General features: G+C 39.5%; 1 protein-coding gene across 2 annotated transcripts; it reads left to right on the top strand.

The window, feature by feature from the left end:
• The first annotated feature begins 939 nt into the window (after nt 1–939).
• C1QTNF3 (C1q and TNF related 3) lies at nt 940–17,499 on the top strand. Of its 2 annotated transcripts, none has more exons than XM_054398036.1 (6): nt 940–1,023; nt 6,436–6,547; nt 9,715–9,869; nt 13,416–13,545; nt 14,324–14,423; nt 17,340–17,499. In XM_054398036.1, exons 1-6 carry the CDS (start codon nt 940–942, stop codon nt 17,497–17,499), a joined length of 741 nt encoding a protein of 246 aa, XP_054254011.1. The 2 variants fall into 2 exon arrangements, with proteins under 2 accessions (XP_054254011.1, XP_054254009.1); XM_054398034.1 differs by having other exon boundaries at nt 940–1,227.
• The last annotated feature ends 1,188 nt before the right edge of the window (nt 17,500–18,687 follow it).

The following is an 18,687-nucleotide window of genomic DNA, read 5'->3' as shown; positions in this document are numbered from 1 at the left end:
GGCTTTCTAGAGGATACGAGGGGGTGGTTCAAAAATATAATAAGGATATTATTATACACATATAATTTGATTCTTTTAGTCTGAAATAAGCCCCTAGTAAATTTGTATTTACTTGGTAGCAAAGAAATAAAACTTGGTTTGGCAGTTTAATTTAGGAAAACATTGGGAACTCAAGGGAAAAAATATTGCTGGCTCAGTAGATTGAACCAATCCTGAGAAACGGGGCTCCATGTATCTGAATTCAACCTAGTTTTTCAAGAGCTGCTTGTCCAGTTTCCTTCCACCATTGGCCAACTGTCAGGGATTCAATATTTTTCTTTTAGTGAATGAAAAGCATAGTCAGAAGCAGCCATTGGGTCAGGATCATATGCAAAAGCTCCTCTTGTGCTTTTGTTTCCTAATTGCTCTTGGAAGGATTTTTCGGAATGGGCTGACGCAGTTGTGTGTGTGAATTTCCTGGCAAATAAGGAAGGTGCCTGTGTCCAAGAGACATTTAAGAGTATGAATTCACAGCCTTTCCATGTCTAATCAAGGAATGTAAACCATTAGCCACATGTTCTCCATTTCCATCACATTTTTTCACACTTAAACAAAAACATGCCAAAGAAAAGGTGCTACATTTTTTAATGCCCCCAAATAGGAACCACAGGAGTCCGTTAAATGCTGTGGTCATTTCCAGCATACAAATCAATTTTCCTTGTGGTGGAGAAGTGGTGAATAATGCCTGGTTTGTTTAAAGGAGCATGACTGATTTTGGATGAAGGATCCTGTCACCTTGGCATTTTCAGTTTTATTTATTGCATGCAACCGTATAAAACTTGGTACTGATCTCAGTGCCAGGCTTACTAGCAGAAAGGCTGAAAGGAACACATAGCTCCTCGTGCAGCAAAGAGGTTCTCCTTCTGCAAGGCATTTGCTGGACTCCTTATTTTGAATAACATGGCAGAGAAGGATTTCATCAATTGGCATCTACTGGCTTTATTTTTTCTTCCATTTTGCCTGTGTCAAGAAGAATACATGGAGGTGAGCAGAAGATCTTATAAACCAGTGGCCAAAGTCTTGCAAAGTCACCACCAGACTGGCCATAAAAGTTCCAGAAGCAGGGAAATATTGAATCAGCGGAGTCAACTTGTAGAGTGGACTGTTGATAATAACACTTCTACAGACCAAAAAGTCCTGAGATCAGAGGTAGATGATGTAGAACTGACTACCTCAGATAGAGTCCAGGTACTCTGAATTAATCTTCTAAAGATGTCTTTAAAGCTTATGAGATTTTTTTTTAATTTTTTTTTTGCTAAGATTATCAGTGATACATATATGAAATTATTTTTATTGAAGTTGTTTATTGGTCTGTATCCTGCTGATTTGCTTTATAGGGTCTTTTAATGAGCTGTTAGAACTAGCACTGGTTGGGAACACTGCTTTCAATATAGATTGTTTTGCTGAAACTGTGATCCATTGCAATCATATATTCTGATACTCAGAATACTCTGATATTCTGAGCTTCTTAGTTTTTCAAGGTATTACTTAATATATTAAAGCTTTAGATTCTGTTAACTCATTTGGATGTGAAGGAAAGTTACAGAATTTATATAGGTATTTAGAAAAATTAATTTAGCAGATGATAACTTTAAAATTGCTTATGTAAAATACATTTTTTGAACTTGAGTCAAACTTAATGAAGTTCTGAGTGTTGAAAATTTTATTCCTAGGAATAACTTGGAAAAAACCCAACCAGTTACTAACATTAAGAGTAGATTTAATAATATATATCACCTCGACAGTTTCAGAGAAAAAAAGACTCAGAAAAAAACTCTAAATCACCTGTAGTGTCTGCATTTAAAACTAGGAATATTTTTATGCCTTTTTCATAGCATTTTAGATATTATAGTACTTAGTTTATAGCAAAAGGAAAATGGCACAAGTTGATTATATACAAAATATTACTGTCCATATTTAAAAGGAGATTTCTGAAGGGCAGAAGATGAAGCTTATTCTAGCACTAGACAAATCTAAATTCCATTCAAATGAAGTTTCTGTTCTTTGATGTTTTTCAGAAACAAGAACATGAGCGTTTTGTTCCTATTGCTGACGCAGATGGTTGTGTGCTGTGTAGTTCACATTTTATAATTTCTCTTTTGAAACTCTTCAGAGCAAACCATGATATTTTTAATTCAAAAAATCATGGACATGCAGACAAGTGTTGAATAATAACTTACTCCATGATAAATAGAGAAGAGATTTGATGTTAACCCAGTAGAAGGCTTGAGGAACTGAAACACATCCAAGTACGAATAGGTTTAACACAACACTATATTCCCTACATTTAAATTTTATAGTGCTTTGCATACATATTTGTTGGGCAGGAGTTACATGTTCTTCCAATGAACTCAGCAAAATGGATGGTTCACTGTAGTTATGTTAAATTGCACTTGCAGTATATAAAAGACTTAAACCATCAGGTATATAGATCAATGAGCTGGCTAGTGTGTGCATACCTCTTCTCTGCAGAGAGAATTGTGAAACTGCATGCATATTAAAGACCACGTATTACTGGCACATAAAGAAGAGTCCACTTTAATTCCATGTATTTTCAGATAATGCAGAATTTAATACAAAATTACACTTTTTAGGGGTCAAACTCTTCCTCACAGAGTGTTACTGTGTTTGGGACACATGTCTCTCATCAGAGAGATTAATGCAGCATGTTTGGAGTTGGCTGCTGGGGAAAAAGGCTGTGACATTAAAACGGAGCCCAGCAAGTCCAAGCATAGCTGATGACTGTCATTTACCTGCCAGATGCTCCTAAGAAGCAATTTTTGCTGGGAAAATGGTGCAATTTTGGCCTTACTGAAACGAGAAGGAGCACTAGCATGGGATAATCTATCACAAAGTGGCTGACGCAATAAGCATTTTCCATCTCTAGACTCCAGGAAATTCCAGGCAGAGGAGGAACAAAGGTGGCACAGCTACTTTTTAATTCATGTAAAATCTCTCTCTTCCCCTTGAGCTATCTGAAAGCTGTTCCACACCCAAGGCCCTACTTTCTTGGTTACCTTATGTCTGGCTGGAGAATTTTACCCTCTTGCTAAAGTGTTTTAAAGGTCCCATTCCATGTTGTGGAACAGGGACACTAGCATTTGTCTTTGCTGTATTGGGCCAGTCTCCCTGCTGCTGGTAACTTAATGTCCATTCCTCAAGCACAAGACCTCTTAGCAAGTGAGGAGAGCTATGCCAGATACATTCTTCCTTCTCAGGTTGCTCTTCAAAAACTTTCAGGTACCTCTCATCCTACTGGTACTTTGGCAATTTTCATTTGTTTAATTCTTTGTTAGGGCACGGAGAACCACACAGATGAACTAATTTGCATTCAGCACAGGTGCTAAGAGCCTTAGATGTACATTACTCAACTTCTGCATTGTCTTAGATGATATAACCAAAACCCATACAATTTATCAGGAAATAAAAAATGCTGGGGATCACAGATTTAAGTTAAAGGAAATTTACAGATCGTCTCTTGCCTAGAATTGCCTCTTACATAGGAAATTCAGCAGCTAGCCTCAGAAATATTTCCAGTATTCTATATGTATTAGGATATCAAGTGGCAGATGAATTTCACAAGCTCCTAAATCATATTCAGTTTCTGAGAGCAATGCCAAAGATTCATTGTGTAATAAATTCATGAATAATGGCTGCACAGACACCTCTGGCAAGTAAGTAATAATTAATCTCTTTGTCCCATTTGAGCGTAATTTTGCTTTGGGAACAGACTTTCTTTAAATGTACTCTTTGTGAAGTTCTCTGTTTTCAGCGACTAAAGGAGTATCCTGAACATTCATTGTTCTTGGCAGGTGATTGTGAACATTTTTTTCCTCCTAGTCAAAGGATTATTAAAGACAATAACTTTATAACTTGGGTAAGTGAAATTTTGAAATTGAGATTGAAAGTGAGATTTTGAAATCTCTGGGATTGTTCTCAACAAGCCAGCAGGACTTGCCTCATTACCTCGTTGCACATAATAACCTGCTAAGCATTTTGAGAGGTAATGCCAAATTGCATTTGGTTATGACCAACACTAGTATCTGTTTTATGGCATCATAGCTGTTTCGCTAATAACATCATTCAGAATTTCAGTGTACTGTGTATAAACCCAAATCTGACTCTTCAGAAAGAGAAGTCTCACATGCAGTCCAGTTTGATGAATTCATGTCTTCCCCTACCTGCTATCTACAGTTCTAACTCTTTGGGTATTTCTAGGCTGAAAATACTTATTTGTTCATTATTTGTTCTTCACAGGAGTGTATACAGTTTACATTTTATTTAATAAGAATATAAAGCACTATCAAAAAACAGTTGGAGATTTTAATCTCAGTGCAATACTCAACACTTGTATTTCAGGTGGTGAAAAATGCTTGTGCAATTCCAGTCTTTTTGTACTTGGCTTCCCTTCAAGAACTGAAAATGAGCCAAAATCAGGGCAGCTACTTCTCTCATATTAGGAAAACTTTAAACACTGTGTCTGGTGATTGTCAGTTAAGTTCTTCCTAACAACTGGGAGAGATAAAACAGCAAGAAAGATACAAAGAGGTTCTCCAGGGACAGACAGTCCAACAGGTAGAACTCATTTTTCTAAAAGCAAACAAACAAAAATACCCCTACCCAGTACTAAGGTTAAACAAGCACACTGTTGACGAAAAATCCTATAAATTAAGCCCTTCTGCCGGTTGGCAAGTTGTAAGATTTCCATAACTCTTTGAATATGAAGCATGTTTGTTGAGCTGTCAGGTTAGCATTTATTCCCATGGTAGTTCCACTGTCAGTGGTTCCAGCTAGCGAGGACACACGTTTGTCCAATCAGAGGAGTCACAATATTTTGATGGCATGAAAGGAGTTTTCTGTATGCATAAATACAAACTCCCAGGCCTCTTGAAATTAGCAAATTCAGAGGGTGTGCTTGGTATTGTTCAAAACATGGGCAGAAATCTTTAGTGTTTCAGAGCAACACTCCAACAGGTTGTGCTGAGGACTCCAGAGCTGGACATAGTACTCCAGGTAATGTCTTCCCAGAAGAGAATAGAAGAGAGAATCACCTCCGTTGTCCTACATGCCAGTAACAGTACCACTAAGTCCTTCTCTGCAGGGCTGGTCTTCACCCCCAGCCTGTATTGATACCAAGGACCGCACTGACCCCTGTGCAGGACCTTACATATGGCCTTGTTGAACCACAAGAGGTTCACAGGGGCCCACTTCTCAAGCTCATCCAGGTGACATCTATACAATAATTTGGCAGTTCCTATCCCACTAGAAGCTTGTTTGCTGCCACTAAACCCATAGGTTTGCATAAGGCAAGTAACTTGAGGATGAGAAAGATGAGTGGAAATAAAGGGAAATAAGACAAAGAGTAGAATGATCAGAGAAAAGTATTGGCTGGATTGGTGTAACTGTCCCCCTCCAGAATCTAAGAACTACAGACTTGCACCTCAGGACAATAGCAAAGAACTGCAGGGAAAAAGAGGGGAGAAATAAGAAGGAGGTAGAGAAATAAAATCAAACCTCTACCTTAGCTGACCCACTGGAAGATTTGTGACAGCTAACTCATTGCAAGAACCTGGTTATGAAATCCAGACAGGATTGAATGAGTGTTCCTGCATTAGCATGCATGAAAGAAAAGCACTGAATCAAAACTATTATGAAACTATAATGACACTAGAGAGTCAGGGGCCATGAACAGGAATAAGCCACACAGGTATTTTTTAACATCTACTTTGGCTGGTCCAGCACAGCTTTCTTTATGTTTCCTGGAGGATAGTTCATTGCTGAAGGTGAAATTAAGTCCCTTGTGTTCCTACCACTTGTTGTACAAAGCCTTATTTACAAAAAAGATCAGATGAAATCTGGGATCAGTAAAAAGCAGGATAGAAACCCAACTGAATACTCATCTAATTTTCATTGCTTGATATTATTTACATTCAAGCCCCTCAATATTTGAGAGAAAAAGTTGGGGTTTTTAAAATATTGATGAAACTCTTAGAACAATTGAAGAGCTATTCTCTCAAATCCTTTAGAAAAAAATAACAACCCCCTCAAAAAAACCCAACAACCAACTCACAAACAAAAAAAAAAGCCCACAAAAAAAACCCAAACCAAAAACCTCCATAAAACACCCACCCCCCAAAAACAAACAAACAAAATCTAAACAACCAAACAAACAAAAAACATCTTCAGGGACAACCTAAGTATGGGAAACGATCCTTGTGGTCCCTTCCAACCCTGACTGATTCTATGATTCTATGATTTCAGCCCAGATAAATGTTTTTAAAACTTACCAGATATATAAACAGAGGATATAAAATGAAAATCCTCTAACTGACATGTATATGATGGATGCCCTCCTTTCATGAATCAGCCATTTAAAGCTTATTTTTGTGCACTTAGCCCCCACAAACTGGACCACAGAATCCAGACTGTAGTTCCTGCTGCCGTGGTGACTTTGGAGTTCGTCTCTACCAAGGGCCCCCAGGACCTCCTGGACCCCCTGGGATGCCAGGTAAACAAGAAGGTGTTTTTTTTTTAATTATTTTTTTTAAATCTGGCTAATTACGGGCTAGAAATTACAAGGTGTTCTATGAATTATCAGAGAATGGTCCAAACATCACTCTTTGGGGATAGACTCAGGAAGGAGATTTGCTGTAATTTCTGGGGAGACAGAGATTTTCTATTAGACTTTAAAGTCTTTTCCAGTGAAAACCCATTTGTTATTAAAATTCAACTTTCACAAATTTACACTAAAAGCAATCCTATTACATTTCTAGGGCAAATTGGTCTCTCTTCCTAAGAAGCATGAATCTTCCTTTAAAGCTGGAAGAACTTGTTTGCTGGAGTTGATTATTACAATCACCCTTTAATGTCCAGCTATGCTATTGTGTACTGCGTTCAAGAGGTGTTTTTTTCATCAGTGTATTGCTAGTCAGTATTTTGCAGACATGCATGCTTTGACTCTCTCACAGAATGCCTTCTTATTCCTTCTTTCTTATTGTCTTCCATAATAAAAAGTACCTTTTAATCTTTTTTTTTTAATAAAAATGCACACAAAACAAGACGCATAAGAAAAGGGTATACTACAATATGATAACTGGTATTGAAAAATAATTGCCTATAGAAGGGAAACAGATAGTTAGTCTCATGTTGGTGTATGTTTTTTTAATAGCAGCTGCCTTTAGGGATTTGAAAATCACAGTTCCCAAAGAAGACATATAAGGTAAACAACATGTCAGTGGCTGACAGATTGGTCTCATCTTCAAAGCTGACATCTTCTGTTTTCATAATAAAATTGTCATTTTATAATCCCTCTGTCTCACAAATGTACTGACCTTAAAAAACATGTCAAAAAACCATGCACACCCACACAAATAAACAAATAAATACATAATTTTAGAGAGGCTGGTGCTGGTCTCTTCTCACAGGTCATTAGTGATAGAACAGAGGGAATGGCCTCAAGCTGTGACTGGGTAGGTTTAGACTGGACATTAGGAAAAAATTTTTCACAGAAAGAGTCTTCAGGCATTGAAATGAGCTGCCCAGGGAGGTGGTTGAGTCACCAACCCTGGATGTGTTTAGAAGTGGTTTGGATGTGGTGCTTGGGAATATGGTTTAGGGGTGAACCTTGCAGAGTAGGGTTATTGGTTGGACTTGGTGATCCTGAGGATCTTTTCTAACCTGAATGTTTCTGTGATTCTGTGATTCTGTGAAACCTTCACAAAAATACCACTGATCATTACATATGTAAGAGAAATTTAATGATGAGGTGTCTTGTGCAGAAATATTGCAACACATATTAGTAAATTGTTGGCTTATTAGAAGCAGGACAGGATTTTTTTATTAGACCCATGCTTACAAGGCTGCAGTGGACATACTGGGACACAGCCCAAGCCCCAGGTTTGACCTTTCCTTATGTGAGGATATATCTCAGTCACACCTTGTCATGAACACGTCATGAAAAGGTATGCCTGACAGCAACTTTCACCAACTTTCTGCACCCCAGAATTTCTTTCTCCTTCATCTCCTGTATTTTGTATCATTGTGTCCATAAAGGGAATAACAACAGCTGTGTTTCCTTTAATGGAATCAAATGTGACTTTCAAATCTCTGTTCTGAACTGGTACAGGAGTAGTTCTGGCTTTACGTGAAGGATCATGTTAGTTGGACTCAATGATCTTAAAGATCTTCTCCAACTTACATGATTCTGTGATTCTATGATTATACTTGTTATTTTTAAGAGTTACTGATTTCTCTATCCAAACAAAAATTTTCTTAATTTTTTTCCGCAACATAGATTCCTTGTTCAAAGCAATATTTTTTTCTCAGTACAAAAACTCTAAAGAATCACTGAATTATTAGATTTGATCTCATATAATATCATTCTTGTGGATTTGTAACCAGAGTGACTCTTCAGAGAACAAGCAGAATGGCAAAGAATCTATTTCAAATCAGGTAGAATTACAATAATGATGACACTAATTAATCTCCTGAGTAGTTAATTGCTCAGTGATTCTAGCCAACTTTAAAATTTTCTCAGTGTTTGCTCAGTAATTACCTCAGTAAACATCAGGAAGCAAGCAATACTGAAGCTACAGGAATATGTTTTTATAATGACCTCTTACACAAGAAGCACTCTCAGAAAACCTTCATTATAAAAAATATGTGTTTCTTTAAATCAAGGAATATGAAATCAATCAACCTCATCAAGAATGAGCTAAGCAGCACCCTGAGAATTCACGCTCTCCTGTTCTTAGCACAGATGTGTCATTTAGCTGGTTTAAGGCTACAGCTACCTTTGTTTGTTTAGACATGTTTTAAAGATACCAAAATGTTATATAAAATTATATTATTCTATCCTTGTTCATAGAATCACAGAATCATAGAATCAACCAGGTTGGAAGAGACCTCCAAGATCATCCAGTCCAACCTATCACCCAGCCCTAAGCAATCAACTAGACCATGGCACTAAGTGCCTCATCCAGTCTTCTCTTGAACATCTCCAGTGATGGCAACTCCACCACCTCCCTGGGCAGCCCATTCCAATGGGCAATCACTCTCTCTGTGACGAACTTCCTCCTAATATCCAGCCTATACCTCCCCTGGCACACCTTGAGTCTGTGTCCCCTCATTCTGCTGCTGGTTGCCTGGGAGAAGAGACCAACCCCCACCTGGCTACAACCTCCCCTCAGGCAGCTGTAGACAGCAATGAGGTCACCCCTGAGCCTCCTCTTCTCCAGGAATTATCAGGAAATAAGTTTTTACACAAAAGGGAAAGAAACAATGCTTATGCTTGCAGGCTGGTATGTGTCTATAGGCACTGGCTTTCACTTTTTTTTGAGCCTTACTGTTGCTGACATCTCGTCCTTGCACATTTCCCCAACAACGCAATAAATTGAAACATCTACTGTTGATTCAGCAACACCAAGAGAGCATTTGGGTTAACTCCTAAACATCAGTCAATGCTCTTCTGGAAACCTGTCCATCAAACTTGTCCAAAACTTTCACCTTTATTTAACTATACCACTCTTTGTTATTCATCACAGCTCAGTCTATGTTTTATAGTACTGAGAGGCCCATGCATTGCAAATCAGTGGAAAATGACCCTGTTGCAGTTATCTGTTAAAATAAATTATTTGAAATTATTTATGATAAACTGAAAGGTCTGCTTCCTTTAAGGAAATCACGGAAACAATGGAAATAATGGAGCCACTGGCCAGGAAGGAGCCAAAGGTGAGAAAGGAGACAAAGGAGATATGGGACCAAGGGGAGAACGTGGCCATCATGGACCCAAAGGAGAGAAGGGCTACCCTGGGGTTCCCCCAGAGCTACAGGTACAAAATCTCTGGCTTGTTTTGGCTGCAGTAATTCTCAGGTTATGGTTTCCTTCTCTGCCTTACTACTGTGAGATACTTGTGAAGCAAATTCCGCTGTAAATTAATACAGTGTGAGGCATACATAGTTCTCTCTTGTGACTGGCAAATGTGGTCTGCCACATCTTCCTGAAAAAGAAAAATATCAGGGCTTCTTTTTTAGTTTTTCTTTAGACTAAAAATCCCACTGAGATATGGGCAGGAAGAAATGCATGATTCCGTTTTAGGGCAGAAAGCCAGTATCTGGATCATTAAAGGAGAATAGCAAGTACTCTTATTTTTCTATCAAGCTGTGTCATATACGTAACTGTGCTTCCTATGGCATATGGAAAGAGTGAAGGAGTGCCCATGCTCTTGCCTGTGCTTCTCAGGTCAGTCAGGGTTTGTGAGATTCTCAGAAGTGTATGTATCCGACTCAAAAGTATTGGTTCAAAAACCTCTGCGAGCAGACAGAAATCCTCTGGATCTGAAAAATATGCCTCATTAGCTATCTGTGGTTTTATATGTTTAGATACCTTAAACGTGTTGAGAAGCATAAAAAAACTACTCAAAAGCCAGAAAATCACTAAAACCTGAGCTTAAGACTGAGCTGATAAGCTCTGCTGAGGTGTGGGATATATTTGTTTGGACTCGAGAGCTTCTTCATGTTCCAGGAATCAGGCAGATGGCAGAGAACTTATGTACGTATATATACCTGCAATATAGCTGAGATGCTTTGTAGCTTTCTTAAGATAACTACCAGTAAATGGGATTTGGATAACTAAGACACTTGCCTGCTGTTGCAAAGAGGATTTAAAAGGGTCATCCACACTGTATATTGCAATGTAGCAATATATAAGCAGTTCAGCTGCAATTTCAAGAAGACTTGACTATATGATGTAGCAGAGCTGAAGTCTAAAGACAAGATTTAGATACATAGTAAGCCTTTGAGATTCATCCCTCCTGGTCTCCAGCTGCCACTGGAGACAAGAAGGGCCTTCTGTAGGTCAGACTAGCTAGCCCCCCTGTAGGGGAATCCTGGAGCACTTCAGATGGCACTCAGTGCATTTGCATGGGTAAGTGATTGCAGTCAGATTCAGCTTCAGGCAGCCTGCATTTGAGGGAAGCATCTAAACTCCAATTACAGTTACTGATGATCTAAAAGAGCAGCTCAGCTTAATCTGACATCACTGCTTGTTTTGGGCAAATGGGACTTCAGACATCACAATGTATGCAGATCTCCAGAAACTCTAAAGGAGTTTAAATCTTCAGTCACACATACACAACTTAAACGGAAGTGTCTAAGTCTGATTCATTCTTCCAAAACCAAGTCCATCACAGAAGGGACAAAACGGGATACAGAAAACATGTACAGAAGTAAATCTCACTTCCAAACACTCTGATTTGGGGAAAAAAGTGAAGTTCTGATCTATTTACAGATCTACACTTTTAAACTGAAGAATACCCTTTCCCAGAAATAGTCATTCCTAGTATTTCTTATATCCTCAAAAAAGGCATGCAAATTAACAGCAAAATCAACAGTAAAACTAATATGTGCAGTGTGAAAAAAAACATATTTGGATTCTTGGCATTGTATATGCTTGATTCTTCACCCTGGGTTGCATGCAAATGGAATAATTGCACAAAATAAAATTCACAATGAAAATAGTTTCCAAAATTATTTGACTTATTAAATAAGGCAGAATAATTTAGGTGGTCTTAAAGAATTAACTGGAATTAATATTATAGATGAATATCTTAAAACCATATTTGCAGTGTTTACATGCAACATAAAGTATTTTTGTAATTCTAAAATGAACTATCAGCATTTTTTTCTTACATAAAGGCAGTGGTAGTAGTATAATTACAAACTGAAAAATGAAAGAAGACTGAATAACAAAAGCTCATATTGCAATACTTATTTCTGAGTAAAATTCCATCACTGTTTTTAACAGATGTGTTCAAAAATTCTTTACACACATATAGCATATACATTTCTTGTTAACATCATGCTTAAGAATTTTAGAGCAAGGGTAGACAGAGGAGAAAGCACTTCTAAATACCATATTGTTTTTAAGTACAGGATTATTTTGAAAGACTTGGCAAGTCCATGTTGATCTGCTACTTCAAAACGGTCCCTAGTTAGAAAGTACATCTCTTTCAACTCTTCTGATTAGCCCAAGAAAAGTAGGTTGAGGTCAAAAAGCATTCAGAATGGAATCTAGACAAAAGCTGTAAATTCCATCAAGCTTCCATTGCAGCTGCTTTCCTTTAACATATGATGAACTCTGATGTGAGCCTGGCTGAAAGGCAAGAAGTTAACAATTTGCCATCATAGAAAATGCATTCATGCAGGGATAAGGAAAATGAGTCTAAGCTTTCACCTCACATCTGGAGCTCTTCAGATTTCTGAGAAGATGGATAATGATTTCCATTGTTAGCTCCAGATTTGCATTTGATTTTGCCTGTTTTGGTTTTGTTCTCACTTCAATCTGAAATCAAAAGAAGTTTGGGGTGTTGTCTTTTTCTTAATACCAGTATAGCTGTAATCTCTCAAAAAACAAACAAACAAAACCCCTAACTTTTGTGATGGACATTTGTCATCTTAAGAAGTTAAGAGATAGAAATAAAATACCAAGTCACTGTGCGACCTTCTGGCATCTTGTTGCCACAATTCTGATTGTGTCCCATCTACTGACAGTCAGATGAGTGGATCACAGATTCACAGAAGAGATAACCTTCTTCCCTGCGCACGCAAGCTGGCAGAGTTGTTCCTTGGTATCTTCCTGAGGGTAATGTGAATTGTCTGATGTGGGAGGTTTTGCACTTTCATAGAAAGCTACAAATTATTTCCCACAGCCAACATGTCTCACTACAAGAAGTACCATGAAGTTGAAGCACAGTCTTTACCTCCTTAGTTTTCTCTTCTGGTCCCCACCACCCTCTGTCGTCATAACTGAGTGTACAGGGCAACTGCTAAGAGAGAAAAAGCACTGAAGGATGAGTCCCAGCAATGGCACTTCCAGAGGACCTCTAGTAAAAATGTTTAATGTATCTGAAGGTAGTTAGTGAGAAACACTAATGTGTATGGATTTAACTGATCATTGTTTATTCCACACATTCAGTTAAAAGCAATATTCAGTCTAAATGCACTGGGGAACATATAAAAGTTAATTAAATCGCTTTTGCCGGAAACACTATCCATTTTAATACCAGTTTTCTGTTGCATCTTTCTAGAGAGAGTTAAAAGTAAATAAAATCCCAAATATTCTGACCTGAAAACACTTGCTGATGCATTCACTCTTACAGTCATGAATAGTCCAATTGAATCTAAGAAGCCTAGTCCTCTTCCAGGTTCATTCAATGGGAGTTTTGTTACGGTAGTTTTATGGCCTTGGAACAGGCCCTAGAAGAACATCTCTGTCAGGAAAATAAACAGACTGTAATACAGGAAAAAATTCTGTAGCTGATTCTCCTGCACATGTGACTTTAGTGAATGACTGCCTGAATAAGACTGCATTTCTGCAGGTCGCATTCATGGCTTCCATGGCTACTCACTTCAGCAACCAGAACAGTGGGATCATCTTCAGTAGTGTCGAAACCAATGTTGGAAATTTTTTCGATGTCATGACTGGAAGATTTGGTGCTCCAGTGAATGGTGAGTGTTTACAAAACAAAATAATGCAATTTTGAGAGATACAGCGAGAAGTGTGGTCATTAAAGTTGAGAAACTAATTGACTGCCTTTTCACAAGACACTGATGAGACTTGTTCTGCATAGCTCTTGCTACCTAAAGGGAAAACTGAGCTGGAAAATGAGCAAGCCAAGAGAGGGCTTGCCAGACAATGAAGACATGGTTGCACTGACACACTGTCAGCCACTTTCAGTCAGAGAAAGAGCTAAAAAGAAAAAGAGTAATAGTAAGAGTGTGTTGTGCAAGAAGAGAAAACAGTGGCTGTGTCTTCATAGTTCAGGAAGCAGGTTTGGCCAGGTTAGTCGCAGTGGGTTTTGCTAAAACTACAGATGCCCTGTCTGACCTGGGTGACATGCTGTCTGACTGACAGTCTCTGAGGCTGAGCCCTGGCTGACCTGGAGGCTGCCCTTTTGGGAGATGGTAGGAGCAAGAAGGTAAGGAATAAAAGGTGAGAGAGGGGTCACTACACAAAGCCTCTGGGAAATTTCCCTTTCAGTGAGAAGAAAACAATGAGAATTCTTGCAATGTCAGAATACAGTTATTGCTCTGGAGCAAGAAGAGGCTAAACCCCTGCCATATAATAATTAATTTTGGCGGACTATAAGCAGAAGCAAAATAACTACTGACAACTGGAAGATAATACTGGTCTCAGTTGTTACATTTTCTAAGTACAAAGACAAGTCTATGGCATGACTGCCTCTCTCTATGAAGCACACATTTTGTATTTGGTTAATCTTTTCAGGGGTGTATTTCTTCACCTTCAATATGATGAAACATGAAGATGTGGAGGAAGTATATGTGTACCTGATGCATAATGGTAATACAGTTTTCAGCTTATACAGGTAAGTGAGGGGTCAGGTCATTTTAATGCAAGACATGTTTCCATACTTATGATAGCTTACTCACATTTCAAGAAACATGACATTGTTAATGATTTGTAAGAATTTCTGTAAGGTAAAAAAAAACTAAAACCAAAACCAAAGAAAAACTATTGTCTTTTGCCCTCCTCAACTTAAAAATTTGGATCCACTGCATTCTACCACCTTCTGTAAGGACCTGGTCAAGAAGCTTGTAGACAGATGGATACCCCCAAAAAAAAAAAAAAAGTTTGAAAAAAATATTCTTTAATACCAACCAGGCGTCTGATGCCAAAACCAAGCTTCTCTCATGAGAAAAAATGATTAAACACAAAAGCTTAAATTGATCACACTGGATTTTAGGCACTTAGATAACAGCATGTTCATTTAAGCTGATAAGGTTTCTTCAACAGCCTGTACCTGACGCATCATCAAAGGATGCTTCCTGCTCAGTAGGTCTTACCTGAAAAAGTGCCTTATTTTTAACCCTGAGTCACTGATGTCAGAAAAGGCAACAAGTGCAAGAAATGGAACTAGCACTCATGTGAAGCCAGCAAGGTAGCACACATTGGCCTACATTCCAACAAAAGGCCTCAGGATGGAGTGAGCTCCGTGTCTCTGCCTATTGCCTGTGCCAGGAGAACATGGGCTCACCTCACATGAGACCTCTGACCTGAAGGCATTTAAAATCACCTGGGATGAACCAAGGTAAAACGAGCATCACAGGAAATCTGGACTGTTGTGATGACAGTTGGAGTTGATCTTAAAAGTCTCTTCCAACCAAAACAGTTCCATGTTTCTGTGTTTCAAGAACAGTCTCAAGGAGCAGGACTTAGGGGTGTCAGTTAATGAAAAATTCCACATGAGCTAGCTTTTGAAGCCCAGAAGTCCAACGGGATCATGGGCTGCATCAAAAGAAGTGTGACCAGCAGGTGATTCTTCCCCTCTACTCTGCTCTCGTGAGACGCCACCTGGAGTACTGAATCCAGTTCTGGTGCCCTCCAGCATAATCACAGAATCACAGAATCAGTAAGGTTGGAAAAGTCCTCAAGGATCATCAAAGTCCAACCTGTCACCCAAGACCTCATGACCACTAAACCATGTCACCAAGTGCCACCTCCAATCCCCTCTTGAACACCTCTAGGGACAGCAACTCCACCACCTCCCTGGGCAGCACATTCCAACAGCTAACAACTCTCTCTGTGAAGAACTTTCTCCTCACCTCCAGCCTAAACTTCCCCTGGAGCAGCTTGAGACTGTGTCCTCTTGTTCTGGTGCTGGTTGCCTAGGAGAAGAGACCAACCCCCACCTGCCTACAACCTCCCCTCAGGTAGTTGTAGACAGCAATGAGGTCACCCCTGAGCCTCCTCTTCTCCAGGCTAAACAACCCCAGCTCCCTCAGCCACTCCTCATAAGGTTTGTGTTTGAGGCCTCTCCCCAGCCTCGTTGCTCTTCTCTGGACACATTCCAGTATCTCAATGTCCTTCTTAAATTGAGGAGCCCAGAACTGGACACAGGACTCGAGGTGTGGCCTAACCAGTGCTGAGTCCAGGGGCACAATGACTTCCCTGCTCCTGCTGGCCACACTATTCCTGATATAGGCCAGGATGCCATTGGCCTTCTTGGCCACCTGGGCACACTGCTGGCTCATGTTCAGGTGGCTGTCAACCAGTACCCCCAGGTCCCTTTCTACCTGGCTGCTCTCCAGCTACTCTGTCCCCAGCCTGTAGCTCTGCATGAGGTTGTTGTGGCCAAAGTGCAGCACCCGGCACTTGGACTTGTTGAAGTGTCATCTGCAAATTTACTGATGACTGACTCAATCTCCTTATCCATATAAAGATATTTTAAAGATATTGAATAGGATTGGGCCCAACACTGATCCCTGGTGACACCACTAGTGACAGGCTGCCAGCTGGCAGTGGCACCATTCACCACCACTCTCTGGGCACTGCCCTCCAGCCAGTTCTTAACCCAGCACAGAGTGCTGCTGTCCAAGCTGTGGGCGAGGAGGTTGCTGTGGGGGAAGGTGTCAAAGGCCTTGTTGAAGTCCAGGTAGACTACATCCACAGCCTGCCCCACATCCACCAGGCAGCTCACCTGATCATAGAAGATCAGGTTGGTGAGGCAGGACCTCGGAGGGATATCAGACTGCTGGAGCAGATCTAGAGGAGAATTGTGAAGCTAATCGGAGGGCTGGAGCACCTCCCCTATGGGGACAGGCTAAGAGAGTTGAGGCTGTTCAGCCTGGAGGAAAGGCAGCTCTACAGAGACCTTATAGTAGCCTTCCAGTACCTGAAGCTAACCTACAAGAAAAGCAGGAAGAGATTTTTTACAAGGGCTTGTTGTGATAGAAAGAGAGGGAATGGGCTGAAGCTTGAGGAGGGCAGATTTAGACTGGATATTACATAGAAACTCTTTAAAATGGGGGAGGTAAAATACTGGAAAGGTTGCTCAGGGAGGTCATGGATGTCCCCTTCCCGGAGGTGTTCAAGGCCAGGCTGGATGAGGCCTTGAATAACCTGGTCAAGTGGAAGGTATCCCTGCCCTTGGCAGAGGGGTTGGAACTAGATGATCTTTAATGTCCCTTGCAACCCAAACCATTCTATGAATCTGTGAATCTACAAATGAGCATTTTTACTATAAACAATCCTGAAACAGGTAAGTTAAACTTCTAGAATTTCAGGAATGAGATGATACAATTAGGCAAGGTTCAAAATTTAAGCAGAAGATCAAATGCAGAAACACAGCAAAATTTACTCACAAAACTGCAAAAGTGTTGGCAAGCCTTTTAAGGAAGTTTTGCTCAGGTTAACAATGTGATTTCTTGGATTCTGGTTTTAAAAGTTGTTTGAATGATCATTATTGAGAAAAAAAAGCTAACACAAAAATATTCATCCTTAGCTATGAATCAAAAGGGAAAGCAGACACCTCAGGAAATAGTGCAATCCTAAAACTTGCCAAGGGAGATGAAGTTTGGCTGCGAATGGGAAATGGAGCCCTCCATGGAGACCATCAACGCTTCTCCACCTTTGCTGGGTTTCTTCTTTTTGAAACCAAGTAAAGAAAAAAAAAGAAAAAAAGAAAAAAAGGAACACACGAGTAGATGTTTATCTGAGGAAACTTCTTTTTTTTGGACCTGGTATCTTTCTCTGGACTGTGGAATAGCACTACAACATTGAAAGATCAGGGAGGCTTGTTTTGATGCAACATGTTGTTATTAGTGTATCAGAGATGAGCAGAATACATTGGGCAGTTGACACACAAGCTCACAGATGTTGTATTGTCATCTGGGTTATGTTTAGTAAGTCGTTACTTGTTCCTATTGCTCTTTTCTCCAAAGTGACTGAAAAACAAAGGAAAAGTAGTTTAAATAATTCTGAAAGCAGTTTGTGCAGTAGTCAGTTTTGTCGGTAAATATACTTCAGTGAAGTATATGTCAGAAACCAAACAATTGAGTCAAGTTCTTATTTTCATTTATTCAGTTCTTACTACATGTTTATTTAAGTCTACATCATGGAAACAGGCCAGAGGGAATTATAAGCAGGCTCAGCTGAGACCAGATTTAAAAGAAGAAGTTTCTACTGGACTAGAATGAAGAAAAAAATGTGAAAATAAAGATGTCAAGGATTCAGGTTTATTGTGTTCCCATCTCAAACCTCTGAAGATGTGGTGTCATTTTTCATAGATTTTAAGTACATATTTATTTCACTCTCTTGAAAAAAGAGTGGTAGTAATTTTTGCCTTAATAAGCAGCCTGAAGCTGTCCAGGGGATCAGGCAGGGGAACTGTAATGTTTCCTCCCAGCTTTCAAAGTGTCAAAACCTGATGTCACTGAATGCAAAATGTCAAAACAGAGACAATGTTGGAGAAGTTGGGGATATACCAACAGCACACTCTCTGTGGAGTTAGTAGCTCTTTATAAGGATGCACCTTTTAATACTGCATATTTACTTAACAGTGAAGTTGTTGATTCAGCTTTCCTAGCAGCCTTCCAAGAACCAGCATTTCAGGAAAAGACACTGCAGCCTGGCAAAGCAGCTGCTAACTCAGTTCAATAATTAAGCAAACACAAGCACTGGCTGGCTCAGAAATTCTGGTCACAGTAAAGTAGGCTATTCTTTAGCATTAACATTTGCCACCAGCTTTTCAAAATGTGAGTACCTGAAAACCTGTTTTGCTATTTTCTTTTCATCAGAATCAGCACCAAATATAGGTGAGACAATACTGGTGTGAATGTATCTTTTGCACA

Source organism: Indicator indicator, chromosome Z (assembly GCF_027791375.1).
Source record: "Indicator indicator isolate 239-I01 chromosome Z, UM_Iind_1.1, whole genome shotgun sequence".
NCBI lineage: Eukaryota > Metazoa > Chordata > Aves > Piciformes > Indicatoridae > Indicator > Indicator indicator.
Note: the sequence above shows the minus strand (reverse complement) of the source record. Positions and strands in the feature narration are given on the sequence as shown.

Excerpts from the sequence above, each read along its gene's own strand:
- C1QTNF3 (XM_054398034.1), top strand. The coding sequence starts at position 940 with ATGGCAGAGAAGGATTTCATCAATTGGCATCTACTGGCTTTATTTTTT. Across the intron at positions 13,546-14,323 it reads ATTTGGTGCTCCAGTGAATG|GGGTGTATTTCTTCACCTTC; the intron begins GTGAGTGTTTAC and ends TAATCTTTTCAG. Across the intron at positions 14,424-17,339 it reads ACAGTTTTCAGCTTATACAG|CTATGAATCAAAAGGGAAAG; the intron begins GTAAGTGAGGGG and ends ATTCATCCTTAG.